Here is a 23,138-nt window from a genome sequence, read left to right on the forward strand (position 1 = left end):
CAAGTTCAAATGTGGAGGAATGGCCGCGTCTTGCCAGAGGAGGAAATCCGAGTCTGATAAAGGACTGATAAAGATGCTCCTCCTTCGCCCTGGGAAGCCGGCACCCAGGCCCGACGTGTGGACTGCCAGACTCGCTGACGGCGGCCCTTCCCGAGGGGCCGGGCGCGCCTGCTGGAAGGTGGGAGGCGGAGTTGCCCCGCTCCTGGGATGAGACCAAAGGAATGAGTAATTGGAAATTTTGTAACAGAGACCCTTCTCCCAAACCCTACAGCCCTTTCACCCCCCGCAACCCCCTGCCGAGAAGCAAGAGGACTGGAGACAGACGTGGTTGAGCGAGAGTCACGTTCCGGAGAGGGAAGTGAAATAAAGAGGGCGGCACCCGGGGGGACCTGTGCGTCACTGAGGGGGAGAAGCGTGGGCGCACGGGGCGGAAAAGGAGAAGTGGGAGCGAGAAGCCGCAGGGGGCGGCCGCGGAGCGCGGGTGGGGGCGCAGCGCAGCGCCCGAGCCTCCTGCCTTCGGCCGCGCCCGGGCAGCCCGCAGCCTCCCGGCGCTCGCCCGACCCGCGCTCCGGATCCGGCCGGCGGGTCGCGCCCGCCGCGCACAGAATGTGGCAGCGGACACGGCCCCGGCCCCGCGCGCCCTGGCTCTGGGCGCTGGCGCTGCTGGCCCTGGGCGGCGCAGGGCTGTGCCACGCCGGCCCTCAGCCCAGGCACCCCGCGCGGCCCAGCGCCAGGAACAAGTAAGTGCGCGGCCTCTCCTTGCCCCAGGACGGCCCAGAGCCGTGGGCCCCCGCCTGCCCTTCCCCGACCGGCCGCCGGCCCCGAAGCTGCCCTGCCGAGGCGAGGAGCCGCAGCCGGGGTTCCTCTCGGGCTGCCGGGGCGGCGCCTCTTCCGCGGTGGCCGCGCGCTCCGTGGCCGGCGCGGGGCGTCCCGGGCGACCTCGCCCTCGCCTCCAGCAGTGCTGCCTCCGGGGCCGTGGGGCGCAGGGAGTGTCCCGCAGAGCAGGGCGATCAGGAAACTTCCCCCGGGAATTACTGGGGCCCCTGGGGCCGTGGGGGCTCTTCCCGTCTGTCTTTTGTGGGATAACGGTGCACTCTCTCCAAAGGCGCACCCGCGCACCCTCCGAACGTCTGCTGGTCGAGCTCCCGCCTCCGCGGGGACGACGGGCTCCCCGACCCTCGCGCGGTCAGCCGCCGGGTCGGCTCGTCCCTTCTCCCCCAGCCTCATTGTTCTCCCGGTTTATACCGTGCCCTTCTCCCTCTCTCTCCACCCCAGGAACTGGTGCGCCTACATCGTGAACAAGAACGTGAGCTGCTCGGTGCTGGAAGGAAGTGAGAGTTTTATTCAGGCTCAGTACAACTGTGCCTGGAACCAGATGCCCTGTCCGTCCGCGCTCGTGTAAGTCCCGGGAGCCGAGGGGCGGGCGGGGCGCGCCGGGACCGGGGCCGCGGGGGTGGGGTCAGAGCGCTGGGCTCCAGCCGCTCAGTAAATCTCTTCCAGCGGGTGAAAACTCAGCAGCTGAAAAGTTTGAGCGCTGAGCAGGGTACCAGGCTCAATGGGGTATTTAAGGAGCGTGTGTTGCCTGGAGTCAACGTTGAGGATGCGCCCGCCTGGCGATCGCCGGGCACAGGAGGGGACGAACAAAGCCACCGACCCCCACTTCTCTCTCTCTTTTTCTTTCAATTTTATTACTAACATAAGGCAGCTGGACCTAATTAGATCCATATTGTGTGTTCTGGGGCACAGAGAAGATTCCAAAATGTATACTGCTAAAAACTTACATGTAGGATTAGCTGAGAGGTTTGCTCTAGCCAGTGTTGTAGAACAGGAGAGTTTTATCCAAATGTCCCCATAAAACTGACCTCTTCAGTTGTAGGTGTTGTAGATTTCTAAAGTCCCCAGGAACAACTTGCTTGAAAGTGTGCGATTGTTGTTTTTTCAAGTTAGATTTGGGGGATTCAGCTAAGTGGTTGTCAGGAGAGAATGGTCCTTAAAGACCAGGGGAAGAATTAATCTTTTTCCTTATAAAGGTTTCACTGTCTTAAAAAAAAAAAAAAAAAACAACAGTAAGCGAAGCAACAGAGTACAGATTTTGTTACATACATCATGTTGACAGAGTACAGATTTTGTTACATACATCACGTTCATTCAGTTGTCATCTGGCAAGTCTTTGTGTCTTTGTGGAAGCCAGATATCAGAGGATGAGCTGATATCTGCCAGAGGAGGAATCTGCCATGTGAATCAATGGCTGTTGGAGAACGCATGTGATGGTTGAAATTAATTGTTTTCCCCTAAGAATAAACTGTTTGTCTTAGAGCACAGTTGTCTTTACAGCAAAGAATAGCCAGTAGGCGGATCTGTCTTTGGCAAAGCAGAGGGACAGACTGGAACTTGTGCTGCAGGAAACGTTATTCCAGAAGGCCGTAGATGAGCCTTCAGGCCTATGAGGTGGTAGTGGTCCCTGGATCATTGCACATGGGCTGGGATGAGAACTGAATCAGGGAAGGGATAATTCCTGTTAAGCAAAAACAAACAAACAACCCCCCCCTCCCCAACAAAACAAACAGAAACTTAGAAGAGATTCCCCACTTGCTCTACGCAGAGCATGAGGTCGAAATTGAATTGCTGTCTGTCACATTGAGTTGTGTAACCTGTCAAAGGGCGCAGGGCTGTCATACTACCTGTGTCTCTGGCTGGAAGGGGCATTTAACACGGAATTTCCCAGGTGTTTCTGATGAGTCCAGGAGCCTGAGTAACTCCTCTCAATTCACAGGTGTTGTCAGGTTTTCATTATTTGATCTTTAGAACCTGAGACCTGTGGAAGTGAAGGCTCTTGGGAAACTCAGCCTGGAGTTACTGAGGGACCCTTTCCGGGTGTGGGACGTGCAGGCCTGGAGGCCAGCAAGCTGCTTGAGTGAGGAGTGAAGTTTAGCCGCTGGTGACAGTCGAGTGTCTGGGAGGAGCAGGTAGGAGCCCGTGAGGACTTCACAGAGTCGGAGCAGAGCTGAGTTGTTAGGGGCGGTGGAGTGAACGGAGGAAGAGAAGCCGGGAGAGGAGAGAGAGCAAAGCCAAGACTTCAGAGGAGGGAGCTCCATCTTAGAGACCCCGGGGGGAGAAGCCCAGAAGGCTGAGGGGTCCAGAAAGGCCAGGGCTTTTAGGCAGCAGGAAGATTTGCTTATGCAGAAGGAGACAATTTCAGGTCAGCGGGGGGTATAGGCCTTGTAACTTGTGTGAGATTCAGGGCGTGGGTCGTGAGGAAACCCCTTTACTAGGAATCAAATGTGTTGCAAAGGTTTTGGTGGAAAAAGGGAGTTGAGCAGGTGAAGAATTAGAAAATTCGGCATGTTTTAGGACGGAAGTGAAAAAGCCAAAGGGAGAGACTGAATACGCTCTGAGACGGAGGGGAAATCGGCAGGGAAACGAGGGGTTCGATGGGGAAGTCCTGCAACAAGAGGAGAACTTCCGAGCCTGACGAGGCGTCGGGCGCTCAGCCGCCATGGGCTGTGGGGACCTAGCACGGATATGCTTCCAGAAGGTTTAGACGATGCTCTGTTTGCATATATGGAGAGACTTAGATTCCAGACTGTGAATTTGGGTGTCCTCATGTGAAACTGGGAGCAGAGAGGGTTCCTGTGTGATTTGTGGACATTTTGAATAATCACTTTCCTGAAGCCGTAAAGAACCTTCTGTGTGTCAGGCACTGCGTTAGGGCTGTTCATTCCATATGTTAGTTTAATTCTTGCAACATCCCTTCAAGATGAATACCACTGTCCCCATTTTACCAATGAATAAACAAGGCAAGAAGTTCCCTGACTTTCCTGTGGTCGCATGACAGGTGAGTGGCTGAGCTGCCTCCAAACCTGGCCTTTGTGGACCGGCCTCTGTCCCTGTAACAATAGAGAGAGACAGACAGACAGACAGACAGAGAGAGAGAGTGTGTATGTGTGTGTGTTTGAGTGTGTGCCTTCTGTCGCTAGCACACTACTCAACTACTAGGAACATTTCCACCTTCTTTCATGGAAGGCAATTCCCATATAAAAGTGAAGTGAGCACCGTTGGTCTGTGTGCAAGCATGTGCACGTGTGTTCACGCCCGTGTGCTTTACTCTCTTTCCTGGGGGTCATTTGGGAGGATGCAGTGGACCACATCGTTTTTCACACCGTCCACCATGCTGTGCAGTTTCTTATTTTATGAAAACACTGGCCGATTTGCTTTCTTTGTTTGGGTTGTTAGGCTGGTTGTTTAAAGGATGCTATTAGGGAGGCTGGAGTGGCGGAGCTTGAGACATTGGGGAAGCCACACCTGTGTCCCCTGGCTGAGCCACCACCTTGAAACTTGGAACCGGGGGATGGAGTTAAAAGTATGCTTCCGGAAAAACCATTCAAAGCTCGTGTCCTGATGCTTGTGAGGTAGTGATACCATTCTTGTGTGCAGAGAATTCTTAATTCTTACGAAGACTTTTCTGTCACTAGGAATTTAAAATTAGGGCTCTCTCTGTCGGTCTGTGTCTCTTGCGCACTAGACGTGAGGAGCGGTCTGGATCCCCAAGGCACAGGATTGTGTCAACAGACACCGCTTTGTCTTCCCTCAGCTAATTCCTAAGTGTGGCTGATCGGACCTGAAGAGGAGATAAGGGGAATTATCTGGTGATAATTATCCGCTGAGGAGGAAGGGCAGCTGCTGTAGACTCTAAAGTAGCATAAAATTGAGTCGTGATTTACCATTTACTCCTAATTCTTAAGATGGGTCTAAGGATTTTTTCTCCCTCTGAGATCATTGTTTCACTTTACACTTCCATGTTAAGAAAGGCATAAATCTTTTAAAATTTCATTGCATTGAAGAGTTTTTCTGATTCATTGTAAAAAAAAAAAAAAAAAAAACACCTCTGGCAGTTCCGCCCGTTTGGTAGACTGTTACTGTCACACTGCCCCCCACACACACCCACCACGTAGCACTTGGGATGGTCCCTGGGGATCCACACCTGAGTCTGGGGTCTCCGCAGTGGCACCTGAGCATGGAGGGGGTCTGTCTTGGTCGTGGGCTGGTTTTAGGGACACGTTTTGGGAGACATGGGGATGTGGGCGACTTAGAATTCTTTCTGTGGGGTGGGAATTGGGCAGGTTGACGTTCTTGGGAGGCTTGATACAGTGTCCAGGGCTGACTTGGTGAGAATCTCTCCCCAGAGCACATCCTTGTAACGTGATGAGCCCCTTTATTTTCATTATCTTCCATCTTTACAGCAACCCCGGGGCATTATCCCCATTTTACAGGAGGGCATGTAGTCAGGAAGTAGCAGAGCCTGGACCCAAATCCAGGTCTGTTATTTCTAAGCCTTAGGCTCTTCCCACCCCACACCCCTGCACCCCCTTGCTGTCTAAACCCACACCCTGTGAGGAGCAGCCCGGGGGGGGGTGTGTGTGCGCGTGTGCACGCACGTGTGCGAGTGACCATGTGGGATGCTGTGGCACTGACAGCCCTGGTGCGATGGGAGGGGGAGGTGAGGGCCTGAGCTCCTTTAGAGCCCCCCTCCACGTGGGCTGGCCATGCTTGGGTGCACTGCTGGTGGAAAACAGCACTTTCTTCTCCTTCCTGGACTAGGCGTTATTCCTTTCATGCATCATTCATGCCTCATGGCCGTAATTCCAGATAGTTCCAAACCTCCCACTCAGCTTGGTCCAGCTGACTGCTGTTAGTATTTGAGGCATTTGGGGGCGTCCAGTGTGCAGAGCAGCTGCCTCGATGGTAAGAACACGGAGGACCCCAAATGTAAGGCAGGGTTATTCCCCTGTATTCATTTCCCTCTGATACTGCAAACTCACTGGGGTTTATCGGCATCCACCCAGCCCGGCCCCCACCCCCTTTCTTGGGTGTGTAGAATCTTGGTGAAATTTTTCCTAATAGCTCTTAAAAAAAAAAAAATCTCATCAGTCAGGCAGGGGAGCTGGGTGAGGCCGACTCGAGAAGCCTGTGCTGCTGTGATAACACAGAGGGAGAATTTGTGAATTTGCAGCAGGTGTGAGTTCTGAGTGCCGAGTTTCCAGAACTCCTCTCATCCTTAGATTTTTAGGGGGAGCAGATGGTCATTCATTTGGAAGAAACGTTTTCTATGAGGGAGCAATCTCAGCCAGGAAAAACTTAAAAAGAGAAAAACACTTGAGACTGGGGGGGAAAAAATGAGGGCTAACATCTTCTAGAGCCAATTCTACGTTTTTTATGTCTCCAGAAATAGAATTCCTTTCAATTCAAAATGTGCCTTTTGTGTGTATAGCTTTGAGAGAGTGTTTCTTCCTTCTGTTTTTTAGCCAACATCTTGCGATTCGTTGGCTGTGACGAGCCTTGCTCCCTGGTACTGAGGGACCCCAAATCAAGCCCTGGGGAAGCAGCACCTGCACAGAGGCACCTAGAGCTGCTCACAGGCCCTGCTGCCTCCCCCTCTTCGGGTCCCTGTCCTTACCAGCCTTTGCTGCTTCCCTAGACTCCTCAGACCTTCCTTTCAAGTTGCTTTGCTCTTTTGCTTTTTTTTTTTTTTTTTTAAAGTTTAATTTTATTTATTTATTTATTTATTTATGGCTGTGTTGGGTCTTCGTTTCTGTGCGAGGGCTTTCTCCAGTTCTGGCGAGCGGGGGCCACTCTTCATCGCGGTGCGCGAGCCTCTCACTGTTGCAGCCTCTCCTGTTGTGGAGCACAGGCTCCAGACGCGCAGGCTCAGTAATTGTGGCTCACGGGCCTAGTTGCTCCGCGGCATGTGGGATCTTCCCAGACCAGGGCTCGAACCCGTGTCCCCTGCATTGGCAGGCAGATTCTCAACCACTGCGCCACCAGGGAAGCCCTGCTCTTTTGCTTTTTTTGCTCTTTTCCTTTTCCTAGGGTCCCAGTAGATAAGATGCTGTGTTTGTAGAGCCCTTTGGTGTTTCCAGAACACTTTCACATTCATTATTTTATTCTCATCACAAGCTCAGCCAGGAGGTTAGGTAGGGCAGAGATTGAGGTCTTGGAAAAAGAACTTTATGCTTATGGGCTATACTTTCTAGCTTTCTTATCTTGGAGAAGAATGAATAGGATTCACATAGAGGTTATGGCCTTCAGGAAAAGAGTTTGTTTTTGTGAAACCTCCTGTTATTCCCATTAACTGGTCTTCCTCCAACGATCTGTGATTCCACCACTTTGGCACTTGGTCGTTGAATTAAAGTTCTGAGACAGCGAGAAAAGGGGAGATGGCGGGGGAAGGTCAGGGGGCAGGTGTCCCCTGAGGCAGTCCCTCGAGGCTGGCTGGTGTGGCCAATGTGTTCTGGAAGAGGAGATAGAAAATGCGGCTTCTGGCCTGACCTCTACCACCACCGAGCTGTGTGACTTCAGGCTAGTCACTCAGCCTCTCTGAGGTGTGTTTTCCTCATCTCTACATTACGGGGGAGGTGACAGAGCTGTAAGGTACGCTCACCAGCCATGTCTAACGAACACTCCTTGTTCTCATTGTTTGGATTTGTTGCTTCTCGGGTGGTCTCCTCTTTGAAGGCTTTGACTTTCCTGCCAAGTTAGAGAACGGCTGAGGTGCTTAAGAATGAAATAAATACATTCAGTGACCTAAGATAATAATTAAGAAAATGAAATGATTGAAATCGACTTTTCAATGTGAAGTTAAACTCAGAGGTTGCTTTGGAAGCAGAGCCAGTCGTAGAGTTTCTTTGGGGAAAGCACGTAAGTGGTTACGGTCGATTTAAATAAGTGCTCTGGTTGCCATGGGAACCTTGGTTCCTGGTTCTGCAGGTGTTTGGGTGTCCATGGCGGGGCCGTAGAGCGAGGTCAGCTGGGTGTTCAAGGATGCCTTTGCTGAGGCCCGGACCATCTTGCATCCAGCCAAGAACACGCTGTTTGAATTCTTTGCTCTTGGAAAAACTCCTCTTCCTTGTACTGGGAACATTAAGATGTTACTCATGTTTACTGAGTGTGAATAATGAGGCAGGTACTGTGTATGACAGTTACCCAGTGTTTTACATACTGTTTTTTAAAACCGAAAACTGACAGACTGCCAGTGTTCAGATTACTTCCAGACTGTCACCCAAATGTTCTGATTTATTGTTGGTTACATGACTGTTTCACTACTCAGAATTAACTGCTTCTGTGCTTGATGAAGCAGTTTTCTGGCCTTAAAAATAACAATGACCCACTTGATAAAACGACATGAGTGTGACTTTGCCTGGTGAACGATTTTCCTGCGAGGACCAAGAGAGGAACAAAGTAGTTTTCAGTATGACAGCAGTTCACACTGGAGAAAAAATAATGAAATGATTAAAACGAAGCTCACCAATAAGTTTTCTTCTTTCCTTCCTGTTTTAAAGTGGTGATGGGTGCTGAAAAAAAGTAGGGAGGTTTCAAACTAACCAAATTCCTGGTTTGAAAATGCTGTGGAAGCAAACTTTTCTGGGTGTGTCAGGACCCAGCTGCTCTTTTTTTTCACCTAAAAAAATATTAGAAGATTAAGGAATACGCCTAAAAATTATTCTTTGCAGCATCAGCCTTTCAGGACAGTGTATTTTGCTGAGCATTTGGTTCAAAGAAATTTGAGACAAGTAGTTTAGATGAAGTCTTCTCAAGCTGATCTTTCGATGAAAGGGAATTTGCCGTGAGACTTCTCAGCTTTTCCCTGACTTCTCCCATCTTTAGCCACAGTTGTGATTGTTAGGGTCTGCCAAATGTGTGGGCTTACTAGATCATCTTTTCTGAGATTTGCCTACAGTCCATTACGAGGTACTAGAGATTTCCCTCTTGCTTAAAGCTGCTTCCCTGCATCTGCCCAGCCCGGATGCTGTTAAAAGGATCATGAGAGAAGGACCTAGATTTTTTTTTTTTTTTTCTAAACCATGGTGGTGAAAATGCCACTTGTGTTCTGCTAACTGAAGCTTTTCTGTGTATCTTGAAAGCGGAGCCCGAAAGCTGTGGTGGTGATTGCAACAGAGCTCAGGGCGGGGACGAGTTTCACAATCCAGCCCTTCACTAGAGATCTTTTCACCAATAAAGTGATTCTCTGGCTCTTGTTGGTTTCAACCCCAAGAGCTCTCACATGCTGGGGGGATGACGGCCTTGCGCAGGGAGGCATAGGCGAGCCTTTCTGGATATTTCGAACATTACAGAATCTCTAGGCCGGCCGCGGCCCTGATGGTGCTCAGGCCTGGTTTATACATCAGGTGGCCCACCTTGGAGATTCCCCAGCTGCTGTCTGCTCGGGCAGCAGCTTTCCAGGACCACAGTGCAGCGTCAGGGCCCTGGCTCCGTCGTGATAAACGATGTGCCTGATCTCATCCCAACATGTTGCATCATCTTCTGGCCACTCTCAACATATCTGGGAGTCGTTCTGTTGCATCACTGCAGAAAACAACTAGCAAGATGTAACCCAGATTCCCTGCTCACTGACGGTGCAGGAGGGAGGGAAGGCAGAAATACCATTCATGGCTTGTTTCCTGAACCAATTTGCAAGGCGCCCTCTAAGCCCTCCATAGCAGAATCGACAGCGCGAAATAACCATCCCGGTGAGGAGTCACTCTTTGTCATATGTCTAAAATGTTCATCTACATCTTTGACGTTTTGTGTTATTTTACACAAAATGGCAATTTCAAGGTGGCTATAAAAAGGAAAATTCTGTTCTATTTTCCTTAATCATTGGTCCATACCTTCAAAAGTACAAAAATAAATATTAGGCCTGAGTTCCCAGTAGATAAAACAATTGGTTGTGTGTCTGAACAGTAATCTGATACATTAAAAAAAACCCAAAACAACAAAACTTTAGTTAAATCCTCATTTTGAAACTCTGAAAAAGACTTAATAATGCTGGTTTGGGTTTTGTCTTCACTGAGATATATAATCAGATAGTCAAGACTATCTAGCACTTTGCTTTTGCAATTCTGATGAGATTTTTTTCTTTTTTAATTTATTTTATTTTATTTATTTATTTTTGGCTGCATTGGGTCTTCATTGCTGTGCGCGCAGGCTTTTCTCTGGTTGCAGCGAGCGGGGGCTACTCTTCGTTGTGGTGCGCAGGCTTCGCATTGCGGTGGCTTCTCTTGTTGGGAGCACAAGCTCTAGGTGCGTGGGCTTCAGTAGTTTTGGCACACGGGCTCAGTAGTTGTGGCTCATGGGCTTTAGAGCGCAGGCGCAGTAGTTGTGGCTCACGGGCTTAGTTGCTCCACGGCATGAGGGATCTTCCCTGACCAGGGCTCGAACCTGTGTCTCCTGCATTGGCAGGCGGATTCTCAACCACTGCGCCACCAGGGAAGTCCCTGATGAGATTTTAAAGTACCTGAATGCATAAAAATATATATATAAGGTGTATGTTATATACAAAATATGTTTATCTATAAAATACGTATATTATATACAAAAAGTACATATATATATATATAAAGCAGCTTTATGGAGGTATAATTTACATAAACTGTACATATTGAAAGTTGTATAATTTAACATGTGTCTGTACCTGTGAAACCAACATCACACCAGGATATGGAGCATCTCCATCACCCCCAAGAATGTCCTCACACCCCTCTGTAATCCTTTCCTCCAGCTGCCCACACACATTCCCTCCTCAGGTAACTGATGATCTGTTTTCCATCACCGCAGATGAGTTTGCATTTTCTAGAGATTTATGTCGAGTCATACAGTCTGTAGTATCACGTTAGGTTTTCATTCAACTTGGTTATGTCAGGGTACATCCGTGTTGTACCATGGAACGATAGCTGATTACTTTTTACTGTTGAGTAGGATTCCTTTGTATGTGTCCACCACCATTTGTATACAGTTGTTTTATAGCTGAGGACTCCTGGTGAAATGCAGTGTGGAAACTCATTTATATTGATAGTAAGGTTACTGCTCTGATTTTTCCGAAGACCCTTTGAGATGGTAAATACCTAACAGATGTAGAACGCTGGATAAAACATAATGGAGTAAGAAAAACACATTGCACATTTTCGCCCTGGGAAATGTTGGATTGAGGCTGCGTAATTAGCATACACCATGTCGAATTGGCACAAAGCTCAGTAGGGTTAAAGTAGACTTACTATTTGAAGAGTCTTGGTTCCTTGGTTTCATTAAACAAATATTTTGGGGCACGGCCTCTGTCTGGCCCAGGACTAGGCCCCATGGGGACACAACAAGGAACCCGACCTCTCTCTTGCCCTCCAGCAGTTCATGTCCAGTAGGTGAAATGAGACATAAAGAGAAATAATTACAAAGTAAAAGGTAGGCAAGAGAATGGCAATGAGAGAAGCACAAACAGCTGAGGATGTTTAGAGGTGGAGGAAACTGTTTCCAGCCAGGAGGAATCTGAGAACTTGCTTGTAGGTGGTGACATCCTAGCAGGGCTTTGAAGGTAGCTTCCAGTTGAAAATATATGCCTATGGGAGAGGATACCAGCAGAGGCCAAGAGAGGACGTTAGCCAGGGCCTGGAGGAGGGGGTGAAGGGAGGAGTAAGTCTCGGTGTCCGCAGGGCCGGTCCCTCTGAGGGCTGTGCAGGGGCGTCTGTTCCCGGCCTGTCCCTTTGGCTTGTAGATGGTCATCGTCTCCCTGTATGTCTCTGTCCAAATTTCCCTTATTTATGAGGGGTAGGGCCCACCCAGATGCTCTCATGGTAACTTGCTTACCCCTAGAAGACCCTACCTCCAAATAAGGCCACATTCCCAGGTACTGGGATTCAGACTCCAACATATTTTGGGGGCGACAGAGAATTCAAGCCATAACCCAGGGTTGGGAGTTTGGGCTTTATCGTTTAGGCAAAGGGGAGTCATGGAAGGTTTTAGATCAGGGACACCAGCAGAGCTTCCGAATGTTAATCTGGCAATTTGTGCAAAATGGGTTTGAGAGGGGAGAGGATGGATGGGTCTGGGGGACGGCAGGAGGGGCCCTGTCGGGAGCCTGGCCAGGGTTCCTGGTGGGCGGCGCTGAGGCAGATGTGGCGGGAGAAGTGGGTCTGGCCGTGGAGGGATGAGCAGTGACCGAGTTGGAACGGCCTGGTGACCACTTCACTGTGCTTCACGCACAGTAGCACTGCTGAGATTTGGGGTCTCCGAGCATCTGTCAGTCCGTTGTCAACAGTGTGGATAAAAAGGACCATACCTTGTGAAAGAAGGTGAATTCGTTCATGGACTGTTGTTTGGAGGTTATGGCAGGATTGCCTTTATCCACAGAACGATCAGGACCTCATTATTCACCACCTTTGATGATCCGGAATCAACTCTAATCCTGCATGTGGGCAATTGGGTCTATTCTATAGAAGCAGCCCATAGTTTTAGTCTTATTGCAGATTTTTGCCTTATGGTAAAAATAATTATATATGTCCTGTCTGATGTAACTGGTCTTTGGCTGAGTTGGCACTAGAACAGTGACTGTTATGGATAATAGGAGTAGATGGGCTCCAGCTAAGTATGATTGTTCCATAGTAGATACTGGTGGCCCAAGGAAAGCCATAGTGTGGTCCTGGTGGGCACCAAAAGGATGTTTACTGAATGAATGGATGAAAGAGAAAGCATGTGAATTTTTTTTTATTAAGACTATATTTTTTTGGAGTAGTTTAAGGTTCACAGCAAACCAAGGGGAAGGTACAGAGATTTCTCATAAACTCCTGTCCGCACACATGCACAGCTTCCCACACTATTGACATCCCCACCAGTGTGGTGCATTTCTTACAGCTGATGAACCTACACTGACACATCATCACCCAGAGCCCATAGTTTGCATTAGCGTTCATTCTTGGGAGAGAAAGGTTTTAGCTTGTTTTTCCTCCCATTGTTTTTTTTTTTTTTTAATTAATTAATTTATTTATTTTTGGCTGTGTTGGGTCTTCGTTTCTGTGAGGGCTTTCTCTAGTTGTGGCAAGCAGGGGCCACTCTTCATCGCGGTGCGCAGGCCTCTCACTATCGCGGCCTCTCTTGTTGCGGAGCACAGGCTCCAGATGCGCAGGCTCAGTAGTTGTGGCTCACGGGCCTAGCTGCTCCGCGGCATGTGGGATCTTCCCAGACCAGGGCTCGAACCCGTGTCCCCTGCATTAGCAGGCAGATTCTCTACCACTGCGCCACCAGGAAAGCCTCCTCCCATTGTTAAGACTCATATGTGCTGAGTTTGGTTTTCAGGTTTCAGGCCCGGAGACCATAAGTTTGAACAACTGTCCATGGCTGTGTTTTTAAAATGGAAATTGTGACATATGGATAGTCTTTGAAATGATTGTTCATGATGAATGAAAATACAGTGGCTTGCAGCTAAAATGAGGATTTGTGGTATGATAGACTCTAGTTAAATCGAGCAAAGTAATGATGTACATTGTCGTTTAGAGTCCTGAACTGGTCATCTCATTGTGACCTTGGAAAGCTTTTTTACCAAGGTGTAAGCGTACATTGACTGTCTGGGTGAAGTATGATACAGCTTTGATTTTGGGAGGGTTCATGTTACACAGCTCTAAAAAATGGCTTGGTATAATTGCGAGGATACAGTGACCAAAGATAGAAGTGCATTTTGAAAAACAGAACTATCATACGACCCAGCAATCCCACTACTGGGCATATACCCTGAGAAAGCCGTAATTCAAAAAGAGTCATGTACTACAATGTTCGTTGCAGCTCTATTTACAACAGCCAGGACATGGAAGCAACCTAAGTGTCCATCGACAGATGAATGGATAAAGAAGATGTGGCACATATATACAATGGAATATTACTCAGCCATAAAAAGAAACGAAATTGAGTTATTTGTCATGAGGTGGATGGACCTAGAGTCTGTCATACAGAGTGAAGTAAGTCAGAAAGAGAAAAACAAATACCGTATGCTAACACATATATATGGAATCTAAAAAAAAAAAAAAAGGTTCTGAAGAACCTAGGGGCAGGGCAGGAATAAAGACGCAGATGTAGAGAATGGACTTGAGGACACGGGGAGGGGGAAGGGGAAGCTGGGACGAAGTGAGAGAGTGGCATGGACATATATACACGACCACATAGTGGTAGTCCACAGCCTTCACCCCCCCTCTCTATTTAAAAGCAAAGAAGCAAAATTCTTCTTTTTATCTTGTCCCTCCCCCTCTCCTTGTCTACATCTTCAGGCCTGGAGGTGGGCTGGGTTGTGGTAGCATCTTCCAAAGAAAAACCATGCTCCTTCTAAGCAGAGGGCTGGCGAATGTAAATGTCTCTACTTTGTTAAGTGTGGATTTAAAAGACATAAAGTAATACTGGGATCGCCTGGACAATGTGAGAAATATGAAACTAGGTTATAACATTTTGGTCCTTTTTTCCCCCAGTGTGATATAAATTAGAAAAGAAATATGTGTTCCTGTGTTTTCAATTCCCAGATTTTTTTTTTTTTTTTAATGAGAATGAATTGGCCCAAAGGAAGAAAATGTTGTTTTTATATCTGCAGAGAAACTCCTACTGTCTTAGGATTTTCTAAGCCCACCAAGTTCCAGGTGAGGCCTGTTTAAGAGCTTGCCACCATCCGTGGTCACCATCCAAAGGTCCAAAATTGATTACGGATGGGGTATCATAGCCAGTTCCCTTTTTGTATGGAAAAACAGTACAGTTGTCCCTTGGGCTCCATAGGGGATTGGTTCCAGGACCTCCCACGGATACCAAAATCCACGGATGCTCAAGTCCCTTATATAAAATGGCATAATATTTGCATATAACTTATGCACATCCTCCTGTATACTTCAAATCACCTCTGGATAACTTATAATACTCAATACAATGTAAATGCTATATAAATACATAGTTGCTGGGAGCATGACAAATTCGTTTTGCTTTTTGGAACTTTCCAGAATTTTTTTTTTTTGCGTGAATATTTTCAATCTGCTGTGGGTTGAACCTGCAAATGCGGAACCGCCGATCTGGAGGGTCGCTTGTACTGAGAATGCCGGGTGGGCAGCTGCAAGCTGAAGGGTGACTGGCAAATATGGAAGTTGAGAGAGGAGAGAAAGCACAGAGTGACTGGACCCTGAGGGGGGAGGAATTTTGCAAACCGAGGCAGGGGACACACAGGAAAAGGGCTTTCGAAATTATTGTGACTTCTGTAGCAGAATTTGAGGAAATCATTTTTCCTCTTAAAAAAAAGAGGAAATGATCAAAAGAGTTATTCAGCGGCTCTGAGAAGAAAGATTTGGATTCCCGAACCACAGAAAGTCACCCTTGGGGTGAGCATCACGCCAAAGGCTGAGGCCGCAGCTGTTTTCCGGGCCGCACCGTGGGAACATGGGGAATGAGCGCATCCGGGCACGACTGGGGCGGAGGGAGCTCTGTGATCCTGACTCCGAGAATGAGGAGATGGGATGTGAGTTCGAGAAATGGAATCCTGTACAGTGGAGTGGGGGAAAGCAGCCTGCAGCGGCGATGGCCCTTCCCCAAAAGAATTGTTAGGGGAACGTGGGCCTTCGTTAGTGTTGGATTATTCAGCCGCCAGAAAGCCGGGGTGGTGCTCGGGCCCTGGAGGCCTCCGCGCTCGCTCGCCCTTCCCCCACTGCAGACTTGAGCTCTGTCATGTATTTCCCCAAGTGAGGAAGTTAAAACTAAGAATGCGGACTCCACGGCACACACGCGTAAACTGTATTTCATGCTGCTGGGCGCGCCCCGCGCTTGGAGATGATGTCATTTTTAGCAATGCAAGTTTGCTCCGAAGGAAGGTACCGGCCGCTCTTATGGTAAATCTGAAAATGACACTTCACTGTCTGTTGCAGCCGAGTTGGGACAGCCTCTCAGTTGAGCCGCTGGGCTTTCCTTCAATCACCTTTCTTTCAGGACTGTAGAATTTTTTCTGTCCTCAGGGTTAAGGAGGGTGACCCGTCGTGGGGAAAACTTATTCTACTCATTATGCTGTATGATCAGAGAAAACGGCTGAGAAGTAAAGAGGATTTTAGGGTTTGGAATCTAACTTGCCACTCTAAGTAAGGAAGGAAATTAATTCAAGAAGAAATGGAAAAAGAAACAGCTTACAATTGTGGTTTCTCCAGCAAGTGTCTCCTTTGTACTGGGAAACAGACAATCTGCTATACGTACTCTTTCATTTTGAGCACATTGCCTTGGTCTAGGGTCTGTGATTTAAGAAATGTACAAAGGGGCTTCCCTGGTGGCGCAGTGGTTGAGAGTCTGCCTGCCAATGCAGGGGACACGGGTTCGAGCCCTGGCCTGGGAGGATCCCACATGCCGCGGAGCGACTAGGCCTGTGGGCCACAACTGCTGAGCCTGCGCGTCTGGAGCCTGTGCTCTGCAATAGGGGAGGCCGCGATGGTGAGAGGCCCGCGCACCGCGATGAAGAGTGGACCCCGCTTGCCACAACTAGAGAAAGCCCTTGCACAGAAACAAAGACCCAACATAGCCAAAAGTAAATTAATTAATTAATTAATTAAAAAAAAAAAAAAAAAAGAAATGTACAAAGCAGGGACTTCCCTGGTGGTCCAGTGGTTAAGTATCCGCCTGCCAATGCAGCGGACGTGGGTTCGATCCCTGGTCCAGGAAGATCCCACATGCCGCGGGGCAATTAAGCCCATGCGCCACAACTACTGAGCCCGTGCTCTAGAGCCCACAAGCCGCAACTACTGAGCCTGTGTGCCACAACTATTGAGCCCACGTGCTGCAACTACTGAAGCCCGCGCACCTAGAGCCTGTGCTCCACAACGAAGAGTAGCCCCCACTAACCGCAACTAGAGAAAGCCTGCATGCAGCAACGAAGACCCAGCACAGCCAAAAGAAAAAAAAAAAGAAGAAATGTACAAAGCTGTATTGTAATCTGATTTTAATTAGGACGCATCCATCTGACTTCGAGATTCATTAGATGCATTTTGTATTTCAGAAATGTATTTACCCAAGCCTTCTGACTTTTAAAACTTACATGGTTTGTCCTAAGGAGTCAAGCAAAATATTGAGCATTTCTTTCCTTCCACATTATTAATTTCTCCAGGCAGGGATCTAATTAAAAATGTGCAATGTAGCAGAAAAAGATAAGATGAGAACTGTGATTTGTGTGTGTGATGTGCTTTAACCTGGAAGAATGCTATCTGGTTTCTTCACTCTCTCGTGGGGGGAGACTTTTTCAGATTGTGGACAGTTAGCCTTGGGGACCAGAGTCACCTCCTCAGATTGTCTTGCACATGGTTTCAAATGGCCAATTTCTTTTTTATAAATTTATTTATTTATTTATTTTTGGCTGCGTTGGGTCTTCGTTGCTGCACGCAGGCTTTCTCTAGTTGCAGCGAGCAGGGGCTACTCTTTGTTACGGTGCGCAGGCTTCTCATTGCAGTGGCTTCTCTTGTTGCGGAGCACGGACTCTAGGCGCACAGGCTTCAGTAGTTGCAGTGCGCGGGCTCAGTAGTTGTGGCATGCGGGCTCAGTAGTTGTGTCCCATGGGCTCAGTAGTTGTGGCTCACGGGTTTTAGAGCACAGGCTCAGTAGTTGTGGCTCACGGGCTTAGTTGCTCCGTGGTACATGTGATCTTCCCGGACCAGGGCTTGAACCCGTGTTCCCTGCATTGGCAGGTGGATTCTTAACCACTGCGCCACCAGGGAAGCCCCTCAAATGGCCAATTTTTTGATCGTCAGTAGACACAGTGGATTCAGATGGAAGTGTCTCTTCTGCTGGTGCAGAACCACTTTTCCTTCATGTAGTTCTGAAATCCCTTCTGTTTCAAACTTTATAGCCACTGCTGTATTTATTTTTGGCAAAGTGTTACTTCAATAAAAAGTTCATTTATTTATTCATTGATTGGTAGAACGATAACAAAAGAGAAAGCAAATCCATTTGTCACAAGCAGTTCCTAGAAAATCAGTCCACTGTCTTAGCAATTTCTAAATTAGAACACTGAGACCAAACTTTGTAAAAGTGAATTTCTGTGTAAAAAAGGAAATTTGTTAAAATAAATTTATTCATTTATTTTTGGCTGTGTTGGGTCTTCATTGCTGCACGCGGACTTTCTCTAGTTGCTGTGAGCAGGGGCTACTCTTTGTTGTGGTGCGTGGGCTTGTCATTGCAGTGTCTTCTCTTGTTGTGGAGCACGGGCTCTAGGTGCGCAGGCTTCAGTAGTTGTGGCACATGGGCTCAGTAGTTGTGGCTCACGGGCTCTAGAGTGCAGGCTCAGTAGTTGTGGCGCACTGGCCTAGTTGCTCCGCGGCATGTGGGATCTTCCCGGACCAGGGCTCAAACCCGTGTACCCTGCATTGGCAGGTGGATTCTTAAGCACTGAGCCACCAGGGAAGTCCCCTTAAAAAGGAAATCTTGATGCACGCTATAATATGGATGAGCCTGAGATGAAGGGGATAAGGACAGACCACCTCAAAACATGCCACTTTTCCATATTGATTATTTTGAGCTGAAGGCCATTGAGAAACCTCAGAGACAAGACCTTTCTACCCTTCCCATTTATTCCCAAAAGCAGGGTGTGAGTTTCCTGCCTCTCCTATATCGGGATGAGGGGAGTGACCCTAATCACCAGAGACAGAGAGCCAGCACAGAGAGAAGTCTGTGTAAACAAACCTTCCTAAAATAGCCGTTATCGCCCATTAGTGTCCTACCCGCATTCCCACAACTTATTGCCCCTAGAAGCCCAAACCCCCTTTCCTTTGTCTGATTCCTTCTCCACATTTTATCATCCTTTGTTAAAATGGTACATAAGCCTCTGAGTCTAACTGCTACTTTGAGTTTTCACTTCTTTCCTGAAGCCCCCATGCACATAAAAATATTCATATCAATGACATTTGTATATCATTCTCTCCTGTTAATCTGTCTTTTGTCAGTTTAATTCACAGGCTTCAGGAACAAATCTAAGAGGGTACAGGAAAAGTCCTTTCCTCGCCTACAAGGACATTATGCTAAGTGACATAAGCCAGTCACAAAAGGACAAATACTGTATGATTCTACTTATGTGAGGTTCCTAGAGTAGTCGATTCATAGAGACAGGAAGTAGAATGCCGGTTCCCAGGGGCTGGGGCGGGGAATGGGGAGTTAATGTTTAATATGGGTGCAGAGTTTTAGTTTGGGGTGATGAAAAAGTTATGGAGATGGGTGGTGGTGATGTTTGCACAACACTGTGAATGTACTTAGTGCTACTGAACTGTACTGTTAAAAATGGTTAAGATGGTACATTTTTTTTTTTAATTTTTATTTTTATATTTATTTTTGGCTGTGTTGGGTCTTCATTTCTGTGCGAGGGCTTCCTCTAGTTGCGGCAAGCGGGGGCCACCCTTCATCGCAGTGCGTGGGCCACTTCACTATCGCGGCCTCTCTTGTTGCGGAGCACAGGCTCCAGACGCGCAGGCTCAGTAGTCGTGGCTCACGGGCCTAGTCGCTCCGTGGCATGTGGGATCTTCCCAGACCAGGGCTCGAACCCGTGTCCCCTGCACTAGCAGGCAGACTCCCAACCACTGCGCCACCAGGGAAGCCCAAGATGGTACATTTTATGTAATATGTATTTACATACTTACGTTACTGTACCACAGTTTTTAAAAAATGGAATTGCTATGGCTGGAGTGAACTGCTCTATGGAAAACTTGGAGCAGTAGCTGAATGCCAGACACCCAAGTCTGCCCTGGGTGCGCATTCGGAAACTCTGGGAGATGATTTCTCACCTTTTCGTGTGGATTTTCCTTGTCCCTGGGGAGGTGGCTATTTCCCCGGGCCTGGGTGCTCCCTACAAGGGAGGGGAAGCACCTCTTCTCCATCCTCTGTCCCATTCTGATTGATACTGGGCGGAGCTACACACACGGAATGAAGCAACAAGAGTTGACTCCAGGTTTTGGGGGGGCAAGCCAGTGACTGGAGGAGGGAGAGGAGTTTACTATAAAGTCCGTTCTTGGGAGAAATCTCAGTCAAATGAGTGCCCCCAGGGGGCCTCTGGGTTTTCAGTTTGTGCAGAGCGTTAAAATAAAATACAGGTAAACACTAAATGCAGGGAAAAGATCCTTGCCTTGTGGAACCACTGTCTAGATGGTCCTGTGCCAGTGATGTGTGGTTATTTCAGAGCAATGTTCTACTTGCAGTGCTGGGGAGATGGGAGGAGAAATCAGATGAACAGGTAGACGTGAGCCCATTGCTGTTCCCTTGACAATCTTGTGACGCTCTCGCGCAGTCCTGTCCGACAGAACTCTCTGTGATGTTGGAGATATTCACTTTGTTTATTTAATACCATAGTCACTGTGGCTATAAAGCTCATGAAATGTGGATAGTGTGACTGAGGAAGTAGATGTTCAATTTTATTTAATTTTAATCAGTTTACATTTAAACAGCCGCCCCCGCTTAATGGCTGTCTTCTTGGAAAGCCCAGCGCTGGCTCACCTTCTGGTGTTTGATTCTTGTCCTGTTCACATGACTGTGGACCCTGAAGCTCGACTGGGTTCTGGGAGGACTGAACCTCCTGGGTTCAGCTGGGTTAGACCTGAGGGTCGCTCTGGGGTTGTTATTATGGACACTGGACTCCCCCAAACCTTGTCAAAAGTAGGCCTAGTGTCATTAATTAATTGTTTGATCAATCAGTTACTGATTAACGATTAATACTCATTTATTAAGCCCAATAGGACAGACACTGTGTTGAAAAGTGGGGATGTTGTAGAGAACAGAGCCAACAGGCGTTCTTGCCCTCAAGGGCCCCGCGGTTGGCGGGGAGGATGAACTCTGGATGAGCAAATACAAGTGTGAATGGAAGCAGGTGAGGCGAGGTCTCACCTCCCACCAGTGGGAAGGAGTCTTGGTGGGGGTGACATCAAATGGAGGCACACTTTGTCCCATTCTGTTTTAACAGGGACACTTTGTCATGTGGTCCCTGAGCTCTGATTCCACTCTTCCAGTCCTTTTCTTCCAACTTCCTTCTCATTAGCATCTCCTGGGCCCATCTGGTGCCTTGACACGGTGACTGAACTTGTAAAAATGGAGAGCCCTTGTCTCACCCCTCAAAAGGGCTTCAGAGGAGAGGAGGGGAGGGGAGAGTTGGGGAGAGTGGACAGGGCTGTGGGGCAGCTCACTGCCCGCCCCCAGGGGTGCCTGAGGCAGCTGATCGGGGCTCCCCCTGGAAAGGATGCTGTTACAGATGTGACCCGAGGCTGGGATGGGGGCCAAGGCTGTAGCCCAGTCAGCCCCCGGGCTCCAGCCCCGCCGGGCAGTGACTCTGTCCCGTTGGCTGCTGGCCCTTCCTTGGCCGCCCCCAGCTGGGTGCAGTTTGCTGATTTAGTAAATGTCCACGGAGCATCTTCCAAGCACCCACTGCCCAGGGGCCCCGGGGTGACGCTTGGGCTGCTGCCTGGGTCTGGGGCGTGCTTCTCAACTCTGGCTGCACTTGACGATTACGTGGGGAGTTTTTGAAAGGTACAGACAGCTGGGTCCCCCCCGCCCCAGACCAATGAAATTAGAATTTTGAGGGTAAAGGCCTAGGCATTTTTTTAAAGCTTGCTGGCCGGGATACTATCCCGCGGATCCAGGGCATGGGGGCAGGCCTGGGAGTCCTACCTGGTGCCTCCCCATCCTCTGGGGAGCCCCCTGGCTGCCCCCGTGGAAGTGGCAGCCCGGTTTCTGTCAGGATATCCTAGTAGGGCTGTGGGGCTGGACACCCCCGCCTCCCCCCATCACACCCCCCTGAAATGAGACCTGGGGACCTTCTGGTGCCTCAGGGATCGTGTCCTCGTGCACAGATATGTGGCCGTGAGCTCAGGTGGCCCCCAGTGGCTTCCAGCTGTTGCTGCTTTCACATGCAGGGCTGGAAACTTGGTTGGAGATGCGATCAACCTGAAATCCACTGAAACCGGAAATCTAGAGCAATAGGAGTGAGGAGTAGGGGTGAGAGGTAGGGGTAGGGGTGAGGGGTAGGGGTAGGGGTGAGGCTTAGGGGTGAGAAGTAGAGGTAGGGGTGAGGGGTAGGGGTGAGAAATAGAGGTGGGGTGAGGGGTGGGGGTGAGGGGTAGGGGTGAGAAGTAGAGGTAGGGGTGAGGGGTAGGGGTAGGGGTGAGAAGTAGAGGTAGGGGTGAGGGGTAGAGGTAGGGGTGAGGGGTAGGGGTGAGAAGTAGAGGTAGGGGTGAGGGTAGGGGTAGGGGTGAGGGGTAGGGGTGAGAAGTAGAGGTAGGGGTGAGGGGTAGAGGTAGGGGTGAGGGGTAGGGGTGAGAAGTAGAGGTAGGGGTGAGGGTAGGGGTAGGGGTGAGGGGTAGGGGTGAGAAGTAGAGGTAGGGGTGAGGGGTAGAGGTAGGGGTGAGGGGTAGGGGTGAGAAGTAGAGGTAGGGGTGAGGGGTAGGGGTGAGGGGTGGGGGTGAGGGGTAGGAGTAGGGGTGAGGCGTAGGGGTGAGAAGTAGAGGTAGGGGTGAGGGGTAGGGGTGGGGGTGAAGGTGAGGGGTAGGGGTAGGGGAGGGGTGGGGGTGAGGGGTGAGACATAGGGGTGGGGGTGAGGAGTAGGGGTGGAGGGTGAGGGGTGGGGGTGGGGCGGAGAGAAAGGAGGGCGCTCCAGGGAGCTTTCCTAAGTTATGCGCTAGCTCCGAAATCATCACTGCCTTCAGCTAAAAGAATGAAATGTGTTGGAAAAGCAAGAACTTTCTTGCGCTTGGCTGGGCGGTGAGGGGCTAAGTCCCCCGAGTTGGGTGGGGTGGGGGGCCGTTCCTCGTCCCTCGGCATCGAAGCTGCGGGGTTTGGGCCCCTCGGCCCCGCTCAGCCATGGCCAGAAGGGTTTAATGAGGGCTGTTATCTTCCAGCACACGGATAAGACCCCAGAGCAGACACATTTTCACATTCAATCCTAAATGCTCAGAGGAACCAAGTTTTTCTGAGATTACACATTTTTCCAGCATTATGCTGTGCTTGAGCCTGCAAAACAATGAAGTGGAATTTTTCTTTCTTTTCCTGTAGTTTCTGGGACCACACAGAGGATGCTTTTGGTAGGTGGGGTGCTGGGGGCTGAGGGCTAGTGTGGACCTGGACCGAATTAGATGCTCAGGCTGCCTTCTCACCCAGCTTGTGGGCCCTTTTGGAACAGGCCTGGGTGGGTGCGGTTGCTTCAAATTGAAGGCAGTTGCCAGCGAGACTGGCTGCTTCTGTGCGCTGGGAGGGCCCTGCAGGGTACAGGCAAGCACACGGCTATAAAGTCCAGTCCAGGCCCTTCCTGATCATTGGAACTGGGAGAAGTCACTTAACCTCTACGAGCCTCTGTTTTCTCA

The 23,138-nt window shown here is 49.3% G+C and overlaps 1 protein-coding gene across 1 annotated transcript in view; it reads left to right on the forward strand.

Annotated features, from left to right (window-relative positions):
- The first annotated feature begins 293 nt into the window (after window positions 1-293).
- EMILIN2 (elastin microfibril interfacer 2) overlaps window positions 294-23,138 on the forward strand; it is a 54,025-nt gene continuing 31,180 nt past the window's right edge. Inside the window, exons 1-2 of the mRNA XM_082353513.1 lie at window positions 294-740; window positions 1,276-1,398. Coding sequence (XP_082209639.1) covers window positions 607-740; window positions 1,276-1,398 — 257 coding nt within the window. The 5' untranslated portion in view covers window positions 294-606. The remainder of the gene's footprint in view (window positions 741-1,275; window positions 1,399-23,138) is intronic.

Source organism: Balaenoptera borealis, assembly GCF_965194805.1.
Source record: "Balaenoptera borealis genome assembly, chromosome: 14".
In the NCBI taxonomy this organism is placed as follows: Eukaryota; Metazoa; Chordata; class Mammalia; order Artiodactyla; family Balaenopteridae; genus Balaenoptera; species Balaenoptera borealis.